This window comes from Astyanax mexicanus, unplaced genomic scaffold (genome assembly GCF_023375975.1).
Source record: "Astyanax mexicanus isolate ESR-SI-001 unplaced genomic scaffold, AstMex3_surface scaffold_33, whole genome shotgun sequence".
Lineage (NCBI taxonomy): Eukaryota > Metazoa > Chordata > Actinopteri > Characiformes > Acestrorhamphidae > Astyanax > Astyanax mexicanus.
The window spans coordinates 2,902,056-2,921,702 of NW_026040043.1; the positions used below are offsets into that span (position 1 = coordinate 2,902,056).

The 19,647-nt window shown below is 39.0% G+C and overlaps 2 protein-coding genes across 2 annotated transcripts; both read left to right on the top strand.

The window, feature by feature from the left end:
• The first annotated feature begins 1,693 nt into the window (after positions 1–1,693).
• LOC125789938 (macrophage mannose receptor 1-like) lies at positions 1,694–4,264 on the top strand. Its single transcript, XM_049473029.1, has 3 exons — positions 1,694–1,763; positions 3,369–3,710; positions 3,870–4,264. The coding sequence occupies exons 1-3, from the start codon at positions 1,694–1,696 to the stop codon at positions 4,262–4,264; spliced, it is 807 nt and encodes a 268-aa protein (XP_049328986.1).
• Positions 4,265–7,151: 2,887 nt separating this feature from the next.
• Positions 7,152–11,983, top strand: LOC111193466 (macrophage mannose receptor 1-like). The gene is made up of 5 exons (XM_049473031.1): positions 7,152–7,191; positions 7,416–7,805; positions 9,406–9,747; positions 9,887–10,249; positions 11,811–11,983. Exons 1-5 carry the CDS (start codon positions 7,152–7,154, stop codon positions 11,981–11,983), a joined length of 1,308 nt encoding a protein of 435 aa, XP_049328988.1.
• The last annotated feature ends 7,664 nt before the right edge of the window (positions 11,984–19,647 follow it).

The window sequence follows — 19,647 nt, forward strand, 5'->3', positions numbered from 1 at the left end:
ACAGTAACAATCCATGTAACTGCAGTGTAACTACTGATAAAGTACACATTGTTTCAGAGATACAGTTTATGTAATTACACGTGTATTAAGGTTAATTTTGACTTGTGTAATTACACAAGCACAAGGGTGAGTGTACTTACACAAGTGTAACAATGTGTGTGTACTTACATGTATGTAATAGTGTGTGTGTGTGTGTGTGTGTGTGTGATAAGTTGAGTATAAACTTATACAACAGCTATTGTCTAGTATGTAATTAGGGCTGATTGAGTACACACACGTTGTTATACATGTGTAAGTACACTTGCTCTATTACATGTGTAAGTACACTCACCCCTAGTACACATGTGTATTTACACAAGTCAAAATTAACCTTAATACATGTGTAATTACATATCCTGTACCTCTGTAGTTAATCTGTAACAATGTGTACTTCATCAGTAGTTACACTGTAGGATTGTTACTGTGTAACTACATATTACTTAACCAGGGGTGCCAATAATTATGGAGGGTGCTGTATCATATATCAGACAAACACAAGACAAAACAAGTGATATTTGATATGTGAAATAAAGTTTATGGGATTTACAGTAAGTGTGCAATAATTCTTTAAACAACATTAGGCAGGTGCATTATAACACAGCCATCCAAGACAAACACTTGTTACCCACAGTAAACTAGTAACACAGTAAAATAGATCACTTTGTGTGTAACACATCTATATAATATATGAGATTCACATTTTGGATAGAATTACTGAAATAAACTTTTCAATTATTTTCTCTTTTTTAGATGCATTAGTATGGACCTCAACACAGACTAGAGCAGTAATATTAAAATATGCTGATTATTTGTTTTGTAAATCCATTTGCATTGGGCTACGTTTCCTCTTCACAGGTACTTCCCAAATACCGTCAGTGAAACTGTTGTAGGGCAGATTAAAGCAAATCAGAGATGCTATCTTCATATGATTGCGTGCAAGAGAGGTGGAGCGATATTAGAGAGAATAATAAAGAAAGAGGAGAGATACTGTACAGATCAGAACAGGAGGTGAAGAACGAGGGAGACACATCAGGACGAAGAAATCAGATCTGAACATCTAGATTCCAGAAATGGATCAGAAGTGGATCTCAGTTTTCTTGCTGTTCTCAGGTCAGTGAACATCATTTAGTACTAAATTACACACCAGATAATACATTTTGAACTGTACTGTAAAACATTAACTAATCCAGTTGTTACTTGTGTAGCCTACATACTTAATACTCAACAATTGTAGATGTATTATCTCCTATATAGTTTATGTTAATTAATGCATTCATTCATGTCAGTCAATTCTTAATGTAAAGTGTTACCACACTTTCTCCTGTTCTTCACAGCTGTGTGTGGTGTATCTCCATACGTTCCTCATCGGTATCACTTTGTGGATCAGAGTAAAAACTGGACTGAAGCTCAGAACTACTGCAGACAGACCTACACTGATCTGGCCACCATCAACAACATGGACGAGATGAAGAAGCTGAACGAGACTCTGAAGGATAAAACTAAAGGCTTTGTTTGGATTTGTCTAAACAGAGGGGACACTGAGAAATGGAGGTGGTCTCTGCCAGACGGAAATTTCTACACTGTAGAAGATAAAAACCAGACCTGGAGAAGTGGAGAACCAAATAATCTTGGAGGGAATGAGTTCTGTGTTTCGATGTATAAACAAGATGGAAAGTGGTTTGATGTCAGCTGTGAGAATACATATACTTTTGTGTGTTCCAACGGTAAGAACAACTACTGTAGATGCAGGTTAACCCTTTGAACTCTAGGCTGTTTTGGTGTGTTTTTTCTTTGTTTTTGTCAGTTCCTCTTTCAGGTCTTAAAACACAGTAATTATATCAGACAGACACATGCCCTGATCTCTTTTACTCCAGAAGACATACAGCTGCTCAAAAATATAATCATTTCAATTATAAAAACAAAGGAGAATTGTTACTTTTTCCTGGAACTGATCATGTTTTGGTCAAAATTTTACTTATTTTATTTATTTTTATTTTTTTACTTATTTTTGAGTGTATAGACTTTATATATTTCACACCTAAGATATCTTTTCAAAAATGGTTAGACTAGAGTGTTTATTAGTTAAAAGCACAAGAATATTGATGATAGTTCATTACATGGATTATTAATTATTACTTTGATAAAATACATGGAGAAACAGCATCAGGCTGAGCCTATTTTCTTGATAATCAATAATTACACCTCTAGGATACATGTAGACACTAAAAACCTGACACTCAGAGCAGCCTATGCCTTTCAGTATTTTAATCAGGACACACAAAGAAAACAATTTACTTTTACTGTTTAGTCTACATAAATAAAAATGTTTATTGCAAAATAACTACTTAGTAAAAATATGCAAGTAAAATAAAAACTATATAAAGTAGTGCGCACACCATACCTAGCTTTAGTTTGAGTAAAGCAGATAGTTTCACACTTTTTCTGTGGACCCTTTTGAGTCATTTACTGATAATTATTTGGATTGAAACATCATATAAATATGTTTGAAGCACTAAAGGTAAATAATATTGGTGTCACGTTCTTGTCTTATCCCTTGTCAGCCTCCATGTTCTTCCCTTCCTTTATTTGTATTCAAAGCCATGTGCTCAGAGCACTTGTCTCTCCCCTTGTCTCCGTCCATGTCTTTAGTGCTCCCACCTGTTTCACTTTGTAGCTCCGCCCCCTCATCAGTGATTCCAGGTGTTTCCCATTTCCATTGTGTGTATTTAAGCCCCTGTGCTTGAGCATGTGGTTGTCTGGTCTTGTGTGTGTTTGACGCCGTCAGGTTGCTGTTTCCTTGTTTTCTGTTTTGTAGTTTATTCTATGCCAATTCCAGTAGTCCTGTCTCTTAATGAATCTTGTTTTGAGTTTAGTGTTTGTTTGTTTGTTTGTTTACTTGTAAATAAATATATTACCTGCGTTTACGTCCGCCTCACGTCCTCCCTGCTGCTGCAAACCTGACAAGTGGTTGGGAACGAGATCTCACTTTTTAAAGTGTTTTTCTCAATGGGTTTCTTGTAGATTTAGCATTACCGCACTGGGATGTCATCACTATTTTTAGAAAGAGTAAGTTCCGCCCTTTTTAACCATATATGGAAGGGATTCCTGAGTAATTCAGTTGAGATAACAAGGTGCAATTTGGGACAGAAAAAATCTCTCTATGGTTCTAAGGCTTAATGAAAAACATGATCACTTCATGAAATCAGGACAATACTAAAAAGCTTATTGGCTGTTCATTTGTGTATTATACTCATTCTTTGACATTTTTATGCAGTGTTCTGTTATGTAAATGTATCAGTTTTGAACAATGTGAGTTTAATGTCTTTCAGAAAATAAACCAAACACTGAGAGATACGTATTCATTAATAAACAAAAGACCTGGCGTGAAGCTCAGAGATACTGCAGAGAACATCACACAGACCTGGCCAGTGTGAGGAACGAGACTGAGAGATGGCAGGTCCATGCAGCAGGAAGTGGTGATCATTTCTGGATCGGTCTGTTTAAGGAATCCTGGAAGTGGTCAGATCAGAGTAACTCCTCATTCCGTTACTGTGAGTCTAACCAGCATGATAATAATGATAAGAAAAAATGTGCTGCAGCTTCTGTGAAGGACCAGGGTCAGTGGCATGATGTAAAATGTGATGAACGGCACCCATTCCTCTGCCATGAGAGTGAGTTATACTCAGTTATACTAGTTAATATGAATATATTCAATACTGTATTATTGTGTTTATGTATTAATAACATTTTTATATAGTTTATATCTTTATGAAAATTGTTTATTATGCAACCCTCTCTGATAAAAGCAGCCTTTTTTCTTCTCTCTCCAGATAAGCTGATCTTGATCCAGCAGAATCTGAGCTGGAAAGGAGCTCTGAGATACTGCAGAGAGAATCATGTGGACCTGGTCTCAGTTCACTCTGAGGAGATCCAGCTCTGGGTGAAGGATGTGGCTCAGAAAGCCTCCACTGATCATGTGTGGCTGGGTCTGCGTCACACCTGTGCCCTCAGCCTCTGGTTCTGGATGAGTGGAGACTTTATCTGCTATGATAACTGGGCTCCGGGTGACGAGACAGAGGGAGAAGACTGCAATAATGCTCCAGAGGAAGAAGACTGCAGTCCTGTAGAGAGAACCGGAGCGGTGCAGGCTAGAGGAGATCAGCAGTGGGTCAGCCTGCCTGAGAACCAGACTCTCAACTTCATCTGCATCAAATATGAAGGTTAGATTTAGTGTTTATTGGTGTGATATAGAAATAAAATGTAAAATCCTAATTATTTATTATTTTCTCTATTTTTTTTCGTCCAGACTGAAACCAGGTGTAAAGTGTCTTCTGTCCTGGAATCAGCATCTCTACAGACCTACCACATTCACTGCATATTAGCTTAAAGTCGTGTTTTATACTGTATGTGCTGTAACTGTTAAGGTCAAATCTGTTAAAAAAAAAAAAAAGGTATTTTATACATTTTTTTAAATCATCATAAAACAGTTTCAGACTTTCTTTTCTTACTATATTACAATTCATTATGGATAATCTATGCAATCAAACGAGACAAGGTGTATCATATGATAAAGACAAATGTAGATAAACACACAAATACTTGTTTTATTCTACTACTGTCCAATGTACCTGTGAAATTGTGGTGCTTTTGTGAGATATTAAGAACAATGTACTTAAAACTGCTTAAACTTTCAATGCAATTTTTGTGGCCAGTAGAGTAGACTGAGCAGGGGGCCCCAGGCATAACCCTGGGGGTCACCAGTGCTGAGAAAGTTTTTATCAGTGAAGTTATTCATCAGAATTCCAAAGCACATCATCACAACTGAGGATGGTGCTGTTAGGTAATAGTCAAACAAGCAGGAAACCAGGCTGATGTTTCTTTGGGACAGGACCAATGATTTATTGTTTAAAGGAGGCTGAAACAAGCCATTGTTTCAGGGAGAGGTTGAACATATCCATAAACACCAAGGCTAACTGTTCTGCGCAGATGCTCCTTCCTGGTATTTAATAACTTTGTGTACAAATTTAATAAAATATATACACTAAGCTGTGTACATATTTAACACTGCCAGCTGCAGCCTTAATGTAAGCTTAAAATTGTTATTACTAGTCCTGAGGATGGGCTTTTGTGATCTGTTTTTCCTACGTTACCTCTCCTCACCCTAAGCTGCCATGGATGCAACATCACTGCTTTGGATGACAAGTTCTTTAAGAGTAGGCAGTGCTTGCCTTGACCTGATCCCTCTGATCTACTCTGCTAAATAGGGTCAGTTGTTTCTAGGTGATATGATTGATAATATTACATCACACTGTCTTACTGACCCAACACTGATGTGTATGAAGTGTATCTTGTGACCACGCAAAGTGAGAAAAAAATGCCCATCCCCAAGGATGCTCATACCCACTGCTTAATATGGGGGAGGATTGGTGATGATGTGGGACTGTTTTTTTCTCCAGAGCACCTGGGAACCTTGTAAGGATACAAATATGAAATATCAGGACATTTTGAATCAGAATCAAGGGGGCTCTGCCTGAAAGCTGAAGATGGGTCGTCACTGGGTCTTTCAGCAAGATAATGACCCTAAACATGTGGCCAAATCTACTAAAAAATGGCTCACAATGCACAAAACCAAGCTCCTCTAATGACCCTCTCAGTCCCCAGACCTCAACCCAGTAGAAAAGCTGTGGGGTGAGCTGAAGAAGAGAGTGCGTAAGAGAAGAGCCATGACTCTGGATCTCTGATTTAGATTTAGGTTGTGTAAAAAGGAATGGTAGAAGATCCCTCTTTCTGTATTCTCCCATCTTGTAAAGAGTTATAGAAGATTAAGTGGTGTCTTGTTGCAAAAAGGAGGTTGTACAAAGTACTTACATCAGGGGTGCCAATAATTGTGGCACACATGATTTCATTTAAAAGATTCTTAATGTGAGCTTAGAATTTTTGCTTTTTTTGCATTGTTGCACTGTTGTTAAAAGCCAAAGAACAATTGGTCCCACTTTACAATAAGTGTCCCTAAGTACTATGTAGTTACACAGTAACAATCCATGTAACTGCAGTGTAACTACTGATAAAGTACACATTGTTTCAGAGATACAGTTTATGTAATTACACGTGTATTAAGGTTAATTTTGACTTGTGTAATTACACAAGTACAAGGGTGAGTGTACTTACACAAGTGTAACAATGTGTGTGTACTTATATGTATGTAATAGTGTGTGTTCAGTATAAACTTATACAACAGCTATTGTCTAGTATGTAATTAGGGCTGATTGAGTACACACACGTTGTTATACATGTGTAAGTACACTTGCTCTATTACATGTGTAAGTACACTCACCCCTAGTACACATGTGTATTTACACAAGTCAAAATTAACCTTAATACATGTGTAATTACATATCCTGTACCTCTGTAGTTAATCTGTAACAATGTGTACTTCATCAGTAGTTACACTGTAGGATTGTTACTGTGTAACTACATAGTACTTAACCAGGGGTGCCAATAATTATGGAGGGTGCTGTATCATATATAAGACAAACACAAGAAAAAACAAGTGATATTTGATATGTGAAATAAAGTTTATGGGGTTTACAGTAAGTGTGCAATAATTCTTTAAACAACATTAGGCAGGTGCATTATAACACAGCCATCCAAGACAAACACTTGTTACCCACAGTAAACTAGTAACACAGTAAAATAGATCACTTTGTGTGTAACACATCTATATAATATATGAGATTCACATTTTGAATAGAATTACTGAAATAAACTTTTCAATTATTTTCTCTTTTTTAGATGCATTAGTATGGACCTCAACACAGACTAGAGCAGTAATATTAAAATATGCTGATTATTTGTTTTGTAAATCCATTTGCATTGGGCTACGTTTCCTCTTCACAGGTACTTCCCAAATACCGTCAGTGAAACTGTTGTAGGGCAGATTAAAGCAAATCAGAGATGCTATCTTCATATGATTGCGTGCAAGAGAGGTGGAGCGATATTAGAGAGAATAATAAAGAAAGAGGAGAGATACTGTACAGATCAGAACAGGAGGTGAAGAACGACGAAGACACATCAGGACGAAGAAATCAGATCTGAACATCTAGATTCCAGAAATGGATCAGAAGTGGATCTCAGTTTTCTTGCTGTTCTCAGGTCAGTGAACATCATTTAGTACTAAATTACACACCAGATAATACATTTTGAACTGTACTGTAAAACATTAACTAATCCAGTTGTTACTTGTGTAGCCTACATACTTAATACTCAACAATTGTAGATGTATTATCTCCTATATAGTTTATGTTAATTAATGCATTCATTCATGTCAGTCAATTGTTAATGTAAAGTGTTACCACACTTTCTCCTGTTCTTCACAGCTGTGTGTGGTGTATCTCCATACGTTCCTCATCGGTATCACTTTGTAAATGAGAGTAAAACCTGGACTGAAGCTCAGAACTACTGCAGACAGACCTACACTGATCTGGCCACCATCAACAACATGGACGAGATGAAGAAGCTGAACGAGACTCTGAAGGATAAAACTCAAGGCTTTGTTTGGATTGGTCTGAACCGAGGGGACACTGAGAAATGGAGGTGGTCTCTGCCAGACGGAAATTTCTACACTGTAGACGATACAGACCAGAACTGGAGAAGTGGAGAACCAAATAATTATGGAGGAAATGAGTTCTGTGTTTCGATGTATAAACAAGATGGAAAGTGGTTTGTTGTCAGCTGTGGGAATAAATATACTTTTGTGTGTTCCAACGGTAAGAACAACTACTGTAGATGCAGGTTAACCCTTTGAACTCTAGGCTGTTTTGGTGTGTTTTTTCTTAGTTTTTGTCAGTTCCTCTTTCAGGTTTTATAACACAGTAATTATATCAGACAGACACATGCCCTGATCTCTTTTACTCCAGAAGACATACGGCTGCTCAAAAATGTAATCATTTAAAATATAAAAAGAAGCAGAATTGTTATATTTTCCTGGAACTGATCATGTTTTGCTCAAAATTTTACCAAGAGCCTTTTTTTTTCTTACTTATTTTTGAGTGTATAGACTTTATATATTCACACCTAAGATATCTTTTCAAAAATGGTTAGACTAGAGTGTTTATTAGTTGACAGCATAAGAATATTGATGATAGTTCATTACATGGATTATTAATTATTACTTTGATAAAATTAATAGAGAAACAGCATCAGGCGGAGTTATTTTTCTTGAAAATCTATAGGATATATGTAGATTAAATTACTAAAAACCTGACACTCAGAGCAGCCTATGCCTTTCAGTATTTTAATCAGGACACACAAAGAAAACTATATACAACAAAATTTAACTTTTTAGTCTAAATAAATAAAAATGTTTAGTGGAAAAGAACTAATTAGTAAAAATATGCAAGTAAAATAAAAACTATATAAAGTAGTGCGCACACCATACCTAGCTTTAGTTTGAGTAAAGCAGGTAGTTTTACACTTTTTCTGTGGACACTTTTGAGTCTTTATTTACTGATATTATTTGGTTTGAAAAATCATATAAATATGTTTGAAGCACTAAAGGTAAATAATATTAGTGTTACGTTCTTGTCCTGTCCCTTGTCAGCCTCCATGTTCTTCCCTTCCTTTGTTTGTATTCAAAGCCATGTGCTCAGAGCACTTGGCTCTCCCCTTGTCTCCGCCCATGTCTTTAGTGCTCCCACCTGTTTCACTTTGTAGCTCCGCCCCCTCATCAGTGATTCCAGGTGTTTCCCATTTCCATTGTGTGTATTTAAGCCCCTGTGCTTGAGCATGTGGTTGTCTGGTCTTGTGTGTGTTTGATGCCGTCAGGTTGCTGTTTCCTTGTTTTCTGTTTTGTAGTTTATTCTATGTCAATTCCAGTAGTCCTGTCTCTTAATGAATCTTGTTTTGAGTTTAGTCTTTGTTTGTTTGTTTGTTTATTTGTAAATGAATATATTACCTGCGTTTATGTCCGCCTCACGTCCTCCCTGCTGCTGCAAACCTGACAAGTGGTTGGGAACGAGATCTCACTTTTTAGGTGTTTTTCTCAATGGGTTTCTTGTAGATTTAGCATTACCGCACTGGAATGTCATCACTATTTTTAGAAAGAGTAAGTTCCGCCCTTTTTAACCATATATGGAAGGGATGCCTGAGTAATTCAGTTGAGATAACAAGGTGCAATTTTGGACAGAAAAAACGTCTCTAGGGTTCTAAGGGTTAATGAAAAACATGATCACTTCATGAAATCAGGACAATACTAAAAAGCTTATTGGCTGTTCATTTGTGTATTATACTCATTCTTTGACATTTTTATGTAGTGTTCTGTTATTTAAATGTATCAGTTTTTAACAATGTGAGTTTAATGTCTTTCAGAAAATAAACCAAACACTGAGAGATACGTATTCATTAATGAACAAAAGACCTGGAGTGAAGCTCAGAGATACTGCAAAAAATATTACACAGACCTGGCCAGTGTGAGGAATGAGACTGAGAGATGGCAGGTCCATGATGCAGGAAGTGGTGATAATTTCTGGATCGGTCTGTTTAAAGATTCCTGGAAGTGGTCAGATCAGAGCAGCTCCTCATTTTGGTACTGGAAGTCTAACCAGCCAGATAATAATAATAAGACAAAATGTGCTGCAGCTTCTGTGAATGACCAGGGTCTGTGGCATGATATAAAATGTGATGAACAGCGCCCTTTCATCTGCCATGAGAGTGAGTTATACTTAATATATTCAATACTGTATAATTGTGTTTCTGTATTAATTACCTTTATGTAAGGTTATATCTTTATGATAACTGTTTATTATGCAACCCTCTCTGATAAAAGCAGCCTTTTTTCTTCTCTCTCCAGATAAGCTGATCTTGATCCAGGAGAATCTGAGCTGGAAAGGAGCTCTGAGATACTGCAGAGAGAATCATGTGGACCTGGTCTCAGTTCACTCTGAGGAGATCCAGCTCTGGGTGGAGGATGTGGCTCAGAATGCCTCCACTGATCATGTGTGGCTGGGTCTGCGTCACACCTGCACTCAGGGATTCTGGTTCTGGACGAGTGGGTTTTCCGTCTGCTATGATAACTGGGCTCCAGGTAACGGTGCAGAAGGTGAAGAGTGCAGTCCTGTAGAGAGAACCGGAGCGGTGCAGGCTAGAGGAGATCAGCAGTGGGTCAGCCTGCCTGAGAACCAGACTCTCAACTTCATCTGCATCAGATATGAAGGTAAGATTTAATGTTTGTGGTATTTGTTCAGAATATGAAAATAGACATGTACAGTATATAGAAATAAAATGGAAAATCATAATTATTTATTATTTTTCCCTGTTTTTTTCCAACCAGACTGAAACCAGGTGTGAAGAATCTTCTGGTCCAGAATCAGCAGCTCAAGAGATTGACCACATTCACTGTATATTAGCTTAAGGTAGGGCTTTATACTGTATGTGCTGTAACTGTTATGGTAAAACACATTTACTTGTTTTGTATAGTTGCTTCTTTATCTCTATCCCATAAGATTGTATCACCTGTTAAAAATAATAAGCAAAAAAATCAATAAGCAGAACTCTGTGACCTTATTTCATTGCTTACATTGTTAGATCTATTTTGAAACTTTTTAATGTATAATTTTGTTCATCTTGATGCATTTAATTTAATTATTTTAATCGCCATGAATCTGTTACTTCTACATAAGATATTTGAATAAAGTTAATAAAGCCAGTTCTCTTTCAGACTTTCATTTTTTACTATAATACAATTCATTATGGATTATCTATGCAACCCATCAAACATGACAAGGTGTATTATATGATGAAGAATATGGATAAACACATAAATAATTGTTTTATTCTAGTACTGTCCAATGTAAATGTGGGGCTTTTGTGAGATATGAAGTGCAGTTTACTTTAAACTGCTTATTTTTTCACTGCATTATTTTTGTGGCCAGTAGAGTAAACGGAGTAAGGGCAAAGACACAACCCTGGGAGTCTCCAGTGCTGAAGAAGTGGGTGGGGCCTCAGATATCCGTTTCCATCAGTGTAGTTTTTCATTATTGGGACAGGAACAATGATGTATAATAATTTGATTACTGGTCCCAAGGATGGGCTTTTGTAATCTATTTGTCTGGCATTACTTCTCCTCACCGTATGCTGCTGTTGATGCAACATCGCTGCTTTGGATGATCATTTTTTCCAGGTAGCCAGTGCTTGCCTTCACCCGATCCCTCTTAACTACTCTGCAAATTCTGAGTTGTTTCTGAACCTGCCAATCTTGCTGCCACTTTTGCTGCTCTTTCCCTCTGCTTGCATTGAGGAGAGATTAGTTGCACTTTTCCACCTTGGACCTGGTCAATGGCTACAGTCAGGTCTGATGTGTTCAGTAAATGTACTGTAGCAGTTCCTACTCATGATAAGTGCGCCTCTACTCTGGCACAGGTTCTGCTGAAGGACTGTTTTTTGTTTTGGAATCTGGTGTTTCAAGCCGTATCTATTCTGATTAGAGTAGAAGTTTTGGGAGTGCTGTAATGCTGCCATTTTGCAAGTTATATGGAGTTAAAAGGTCCTGGACAACCCCAAACTATCTGGCTGGTAATGGGAAATGCGAGCATTTCAGTAAAACATTGCATAACCTTTTATGTACTTTACCAACTTCCCGGAAGCAGGATAGGGGTTCACTCTTGCCACAGGTCATTTTCTCCTACACTACTCCTTATCAGGGTACTGGAGAGTCTCCATACTTTTTGATGTTTGGCCAGAAACCTAGACTTACCATAGATTTTCTGTTGAGTCAGGAACGCGATCCCGTCCTGGAGAGGTCCAGGACTGGGTGGTGGAACATCAGGCCAGGTTTAAGTTGGGGTTCGAGGAAGCCCGTGAGCAGCTGTTGGTAGCTGCTGGTCGCCAGAAGGAACGACATGATCAGTGGGTTCGGGAATTGCCCTTATGGGAAGGTCAGCTGGTTTAGCCCGAGACAATAGTGCATTCAGCATGTATGGAGTTCTGTATTCATTCAAGTGCTGAGAGCTCCTGTTGGGGAAGGGGCTAAGGTACAGTAAGCTAAGGTAAAGCATGTCCATTGTGACCTGTTGAAAGCCCAAGTCTAAAAAGAGGCTCCTGTTTCTCCAGCTAGGGTTTCTCTGGGGGTATTTCTCTGCTGTATTTGATGTGTTTGCCGGTGCCATTTTCTGCTGTCTGCACTCAAATTTTATTTATTGGGGAAATTGCATGTTGTATGCTAGTAAGCATAATACTTAAATTCTTAAATTGGTTATTTTAAATTGTTTAATTACAATTTTAGTGTATTTTATAGGTTTTCTCACCCATAGTGTGTTGATTGGTGTCTATCCTCTTGCAGTGCTGCTGTTATGTTTCTCTATATTTTCTTTGCTGTTTTATTATTTTTTCTGCCATTTTTGTTTTATTATTTTTTTGCTATTTTGTCTCATTAGTTCTTTGTTTTGGCCCTTTATTTTCTTTCTTTAAATTTATATAATTTTGCTTTGCATTATCAACCCTAAATTTATTTGCGTATTTTGCTTTTTTTCTTTTGGAATTGGGGTTGATCTCTTATTGGTCACATTTATTTCATTATTTGTTGTCTTGTCATTTATTAAGTACTTTTAATTTGCTTCGTATATTTGATTTCATTATAATTTGAGTCTGAGTGTAGGTTGATTTTGTGGAATTATTTTTACTTTGAGGTTTGTTGCAGTCATTCGACTGCCATTTCTTGATTTTGTTTTTGTGTTTGGATTAATTTAATTTGGGGTAAATTTTGGTTATTTGGGCTTTTCTTTTGTTCCTCTTGGTAAAATAAGTGATTGTTGGTCTCTCCCCTCTACCACCTACCATACTTCATTTTGTCTCTTTCTCTTGGCTGAACAGGAGCTGTAGTCCAAAGTAACAAACCTTGGGGTGAAATGCGTTTTACCATTATGTATTGATCACTTTGGTGTTTGAGATATGCAGTGTAGTTACATGATGTGTGTAGTGTAGGTGATCTTTTATACTTCCTCTGCTTTCTTCTGCTGTGGGAAACCCTCAATCCAATCCTTGCAATCTGAGCTTTTAAACTGTGTTTGCTGATTCCAGTGACTCTGGATGTGAAAACATTTTTTTTTTAATAATAAAAGTTATTAAAATTGCTTTTTAAATTGAGGAAATATGTCTCTGGTCTTAAAGTGTTTTAATCTGTATGTCCTTTCATTTCTTGGCCTTAAGTGCCACTTATATTTCCTAGGGGAGAAATTCACCTAGGTGGCGTATTCATGCACTATTTTTCACTAGAACTTTTTATTACTTTTACCCTCTCTTACCACCACATGTAATGTTCATTTTGAGTGAAGCGATTACTGTAATTATTAAGGCAACTTTTACGTAAGTAAGGGGATGGACGCACGTGCAGAATATAGTGATAAAGTATATATTTATTAAACAAACAAGATAAATCAAAACAGTAAACAAAACGCGGGTAATGCAAAAAACTCAGAACTAAGAAAACTATGAACAAAACTAGGTGTAACTTAATAAATAAAACACAGAATAACTATATTAACACTAGAAACATATACTTAACAAACTTTGTAAACTAACTAAGATAACAAAACAACAGACCTGGATTCAGGGACCACGGAACACAAAACTAGAGTACACGGAAGACAAGGATACAAAAGACTCGACACTGTAAATTCAAACAGAGGGGCTTATATACACGAGGAGAGTGAGAAACACCTGGGCTTGGATGACGAGGGGGCGGGGTTGGAGACAAGACACAGGTGAGAACACTAATTGCAAGGGCAGGGCTGGGGCGGAGCTAGGGTGGAGACAGGTACAAAAACACAACAATAGCACATGGCTGGAAAACACATGACAGGTAAACAGAGGGGCAGGAGGACAAGAGACCAAATGAGGGAGAAACACAAGACAGACATGGGCTAAACTGTGACAGCAACATATTACCTCTTAGGGGTTAACAGTGTTTAAACATTAACCCAAAACTGAATGGTAACATAGAATTCCTGCTGCTTATTTGTATAGTAAACACATCAGCAGTGGGCTACATTTCCTCTTCACTGGTACTGCCACAATATAATCCATGGAACTGCTGTTGACCTAGCTCTGACGAACGCTAATCAAATTAGAGATGATAAATCTACAGAACTGCTTGCAGGAGGGGTGGAGTGATATTATATAAAGAAGTGAGATACTGTATTGATCAGAACAGGAGGTGAAGAACGACAGAAACACATCAGCAAGGAGAACTCGGATCTGATCATCTACATTAACAGATATTAGTAGATATTTGATTCTAGGAATGGATCAGAAGTTGATCTCGGTCTTCTTACTCTTCTCAGGTCAGTGTGAACTTTGTATTTGCTAAGAGCATCATTAGTACTTAATTAGACACCAGCTAATACATAATTTACTTTTTGTAACTGTTCCTGAATAGCTGTATCTTTGCATTTTTGGTTTTCACTTTACTTCGGGTATATTAAAATCAGTAAACAGAGCTGCATAGGTGTTTATTAATGTTTAACAGATGTTCTTAATGCATAGTAAAGGCATTATTGATTCCAAATAAAGCATTCTGTGTTCATACAATGGCAAAACTAAAAGTAATTTCTTAAAAATAAATAAAAATAAATATTATATCAGCTAATGTTTGTGACTAAATTAAAAGAGCCTAAGCATTGTTAGTGTATTTATCATGTATTTTTCATGTTATTAATCACATTAATTAAAGGTAATTATTCAATCCTGAATGTAAATTGTTTCCATACTTTCTCCTGATCTTCACAGCTGTGTGTGGTGTATCTCCATACGTTCCTCATCGGTATCACTTTGTGGATCAGAGTAAAACCTGGACTGAAGCTCAGATCTACTGCAGACAGACCTACACTGATCTGGCCACCATCAACAACATGGACGAGATGAAGAAGCTGAACAAGACTCTGAAGGATAAAGGTGAAAACTTTGTTTGGATTGGTCTGGCCAAGGGGGATACTGGGAAATGGCGGTGGTCTCTGCCAGATGGAAATGTCTACACTGTAGAAGATACAGACCAGAACTGGAGAAATGGAGAACCAAATAATAATGGAGGGAATGAGTTCTGTGTTGTGATGTTTAAACAAGGTGGAAAGTGGTTTGATGAAAACTGTGGGAGTAAACATACCTTTGTGTGTTTTGACGGTAAGAACTACTACTGTAGATTCAGATTAACATTTTTTGTGCAGTTTTTAAGAATGTGATTTTAATGTCTTTCAGAAAATAAACCAAACACTGAGAGATACGTATTAATTAATGACCAAAAGACCTGGCGTGAAGCTCAGAGCTACTGCAGAAAACATCACACAGATCTGGCCAGTGTAAGGAACGAGAATGAGAGACAGCAGATCAGTGCAGCAGGAAATGGTGTTAATTTCTGGATCGGCCTGTTTAAAGACTCCTGGAAGTGGTCAGATCAGAGCAGCTCCTCATTCCGATACTGGAAGTCTAACCAGCCAGATTATAATGATAAAACAAAATGTGCTGCAGCTTCTGTGAAGGACCAGAGTCAGTGGCATGATATAGAATGTGGGAACCAGCGCCCTTTCATCTGCCATGAGAGTGAGTTATACTGAATGTATTCAATACTATATTAATGTATTTGTGTATTAAATACCTTCATATTTGGATTACATGTGTATGATAATTGGGAATTGCAAATCTTTCTGATAAAAGCAGCAAAACTAAGAATCTTAGAATATTTCATATTCAAGTTTGGCTTTTTTCTTCTCTCTCCAGATAAGCTGATCTTGATCCAGCAGAATCTGAGCTGGAAAGGAGCTCTGAGATACTGCAGAGAGAAACATGTGGACCTGGTCTCAGTCCACTCTGAGGAGATCCAGCTCTGGGTGAAGGATGTGGCTCAGAAAGCCTCCACTGATCATGTGTGGCTGGGTCTGCGTCACACCTGCACCCTCAGCTTCTGGTTCTGGGTGGGTGGAGAGTCTTTCTGCTATGATAACTGGGCTCCAGGTAACGGGACAGACAGTGAAGACTGCAGTCCTGTAGAGAGAACCGCAGCGGTGCAGGCTAGAGGAGATCAGCAGTGGGTCAGCCTGCCTGAGAACCAGACTCTCAACTTCATCTGCATCAAATATAAAGGTTAATGTTTATCTGTTATTTGTTCAGAATATGGAAATAGTCACAATGTAAAATCCTGATTATTTATTATTTTCCCTGTTTTTTCCAACCAGACTGAAACCAGGTGTGAATGATCTTCTGGTCCAGAATCAGCAGCTCTACAGCTTTACCACATTTACTGTATATTAGATTAAAGTAGTGTTTTATACTGTATTTGCTGTAACTGTTAAGGTAAAATGCATTTGCTTGTTTCATATATATCTGCTTCTTTACCTCTATCACATAAGATGTTATCATTTGTTAAACATATTAAGCAAAGCAATAGTCAGAGCTTTGAGATAAAACATAAAGCTTTTTTTCAATATTTTATTGATTATATTGTTAGATTTATTTTAAAACAATGCTTTTTTTAAGTATAATTTTGTTAGTTGCTTTTCATTTTATCTTGATATATTTGATTCAATCATGGTAATCACCATGAAACTGTTCTTACTGGATGAGATATTTGAATAAATTTAATAAAATCAGTTCACTTCCAGACTTTCTTTTCTTGCTATAATTCAATTCATTATTGATCATCTATGCAACCCATCAAAGGTGTATTATATGATAAAGACAAATCTGGATAAAGCTGCACGTCATATTGTGTAGCAAGTACAGCTGGTAAACATAGGTATGAATATTTGTACATACAGTGCCCTCCATAATTATTGGCATCTGTCAGCTTGGAAGCAGGAAGAAGATGAGGAGAGTGGATGCACTATTTATCAATAAACAGCAACAAACAAACCAAAAAGTGCAAGAAAAAGAAAGACGGGTATCATAGGAAACACCTGACCTAACCTGACTGATGGTCGGATGTGCAAGCACGGACAGGGGGAACAGATACAAGGGGATTATTTATACAAAAGGACAAGGACAGGAAACACCTGGGATTAGGTAACAACGGGGCAGAGCTACAAATTAATAGGTAAGCACAGAGAAGTCAGGGGTGAAGAGACACGGTAAACACAGAGCATTTGCAGAGGTGGGTAAAAAAATATAAGCCCCCAAATACCTGCCCTCTGGACATTCACATTACTTGGAGCCGTTGACACAGCCACTGGGAGTCGCCAATGAGGGAAGAGCTGAGCCAGTGGAAGTTGCCAACCCGAGAAGAGCTAAGCCACTGGGAGTTGCCAACGCGGGAAGAGCTGAGCCACTGGGAGTCACCAACGCGGGAAGAGCTGAGCCACTGGGAGTCGCCAACGCGGGAAGAGCTGAGCTACTAGGAGTTGCCAACGTGGGAAGAGCTAAGCCACTGGGAGTTGCCAACGCGGGAAGAGCTGAGCCACTGGGAGTCGCCAACGCGGGAAAAGCTGAGCCACTGGGAGTTGCCAACGTGGGAAAAGCTGAGCTACTAGGAGTTGCCAACGCGGGAAGAGCTAAGCTACTGGGAGTTGCCAACGCGGGAAGAGCTGAGCCACTGGGAGTCGCCAACGTAGGAAGATTTGAGCCACTGGGAGTTGCCAATGCGGGAAGAGCTGAGCCACCAGGAGTTGCCAATGAGGGAAGAGCTGAGCCACCGGGAGTCGCCAACGCGCGAAGAACTGAGCCACTTGGAGTCACCAACACGGGAAGAGCTGAGCCACCGGGAGTCGCCAACGCAGGGACCACTGAGCTGCAGGGAAATTCCAACGCGGGAAGAGCTGAGCCACCGGGAGTCGCCAACGCGGGGACCACTGAGCTGCTGGGAGTCGCCAACATGGGAAGAGCCGAGCCACCGGGAGTCACCAACGCAGGAAGAGTTAGCCACCGGGAGTCGCCAACATGGGAAGAGCCGAGCCACCGGGAGTCACCAACACAGGAAGAGTTAGCCACCGGGAGTCGCCAACATGGGAAGAGCTGAGCCAGCAAGAGTTGGGATGTGGGGACCACCGACCTGTTGGGAGTCGCTGATGTGGGAACTGGTGAGCTGTCAGGAGTTGCCGATGTGGGTACATCGGTGAGCTGTTGTGAGTAGCCAAAGCAGAAACTGCAGAGCTGCCAGGAGTAGCTAATGCGGGAAAAGGTAAGATGCCGGCAGTCGCCGATGGGGGAACCGTTGAGCAGCCAGGAGTCACCGATTTGGCAACCAGTGACCGCTTGGAGTTGCCGGGCAAAGCCAACACAGGAACTGCTGAGCTGCCGGGAGTAGCCAGCACAGGAACAGAGCAAGGACCAGACAGTGGAGCAGTGTTGGCTTAGACAGACTGTGTGATATAATAACACCTAGAATACTCAACAGTGTACAAAAGACCCTCTACTGGGGAAAAACAAGCAACCAGAATTCAGTATTCCCTCAGAACTTTTCAGTGATTTTCCAATGATTATCCAGACTAAGTTAGAAGGGGAAGAAAAATTGGAGGATGAAGCACAAGGAGGTCATTGACTGTGCAGATCTCTTTGGTGCAGAGATCAGCCAATGAATGCCAAAGACACTAGCAAACATCGGCAGAATAGCTGAAAAGGACAGAGAGGTTCATGGAAGCAGCAAAATCGGCAGCAAGAATGGCCGGTTCAGAGCAACTGACCATATTTGCAAAGCAGATCAGGGGGATCAGGTAAAGGCAAGCGCTGGCTACCCGGAAAGAACTGTGATCAGAGCAGTGATGTTGCATCCATGGCAGCATAGGGTGAGGAGAAGTAATGCAGAAAAAAAGATTACAAAAGCCCATCCTCAGGACTAGTAATCAAAAGCTCACAGTAAGGCTCCAGCTTGCAGTGCTAAGAGATGTAGTGGTACTAATGGCAACATTTATCTGAGATGCTTTCAGCATTATGGAGCATGCTTACCACCAGGGTTAAAGTTATTAAATACAGGAAGGACCATCTGCACAGAACATTTAGCCTTGATGTTTATGGATATGTTCAACCTCTCCCTGGTGCAGTGGCTTATTTCAGCCTTCTTTAAACAATACATCATTGTTCCTGTCCCAAAGAAACATCACCCTTGCTGCTTGTTTGAATATTACCCAACAGTTATATTATCTGTCATCATGACCATGTCCTCAGCTTTTAATTCACATACAGCTCTATGTGAAAACAACATAACGTGTGGTCCCTAAGTGCTTGAGAATATTATGTTCCAGTTACGCTGGAAATAGATGCAGTGAACAAGAGAAGTGGTGAGAAGTGAACAAGTGAAAAAATGACTTCATTTAGATTTTATCTGTTGTTCAGTGGTGTTATGTAAAGGCTTTGATGGTAAGTGAATTTTCTATGATGAAATCTAATGTTGTGTAGGCATGTTCCCCATGTAAATAATATGAAAAAAAACAGGCTTTGTTCAGTTTGAGATTTGAGTTTCTGGCAACTTGTTGCATGTAGATGACACCTTTGCACAAGCAGGTTAGACCATATGAAGAGAGTGAAGCGTCAACAGATAAATCCACAAACAGGCTTCACTCTAGAGCTCTGTACATTTATTAGTCACCCCCTTTAGGTCAACAGTTACTAGAACAAGGGTTCCTGCCCCTATGCAGT

What these genes read in the sequence shown, in the direction of transcription:
- LOC125789938 (XM_049473029.1), top strand. Translation starts at nt 1,694, where the DNA reads ATGTATAAACAAGATGGAAAGTGGTTTGATGTCAGCTGTGAGAATACA. An exon ending in TACTTTTGTGTGTTCCAACG is followed by an intron (nt 1,764 to 3,368) that starts GTAAGAACAACT and finishes AATGTCTTTCAG; the next exon opens with AAAATAAACCAAACACTGAG. An exon ending in CCCATTCCTCTGCCATGAGA is followed by an intron (nt 3,711 to 3,869) that starts GTGAGTTATACT and finishes TTCTCTCTCCAG; the next exon opens with ATAAGCTGATCTTGATCCAG.
- LOC111193466 (XM_049473031.1), top strand. Translation starts at nt 7,152, where the DNA reads ATGGATCAGAAGTGGATCTCAGTTTTCTTGCTGTTCTCAG. An exon ending in TACTTTTGTGTGTTCCAACG is followed by an intron (nt 7,806 to 9,405) that starts GTAAGAACAACT and finishes AATGTCTTTCAG; the next exon opens with AAAATAAACCAAACACTGAG. An exon ending in CATCTGCATCAGATATGAAG is followed by an intron (nt 10,250 to 11,810) that starts GTAAGATTTAAT and finishes CTGTTGAGTCAG; the next exon opens with GAACGCGATCCCGTCCTGGA.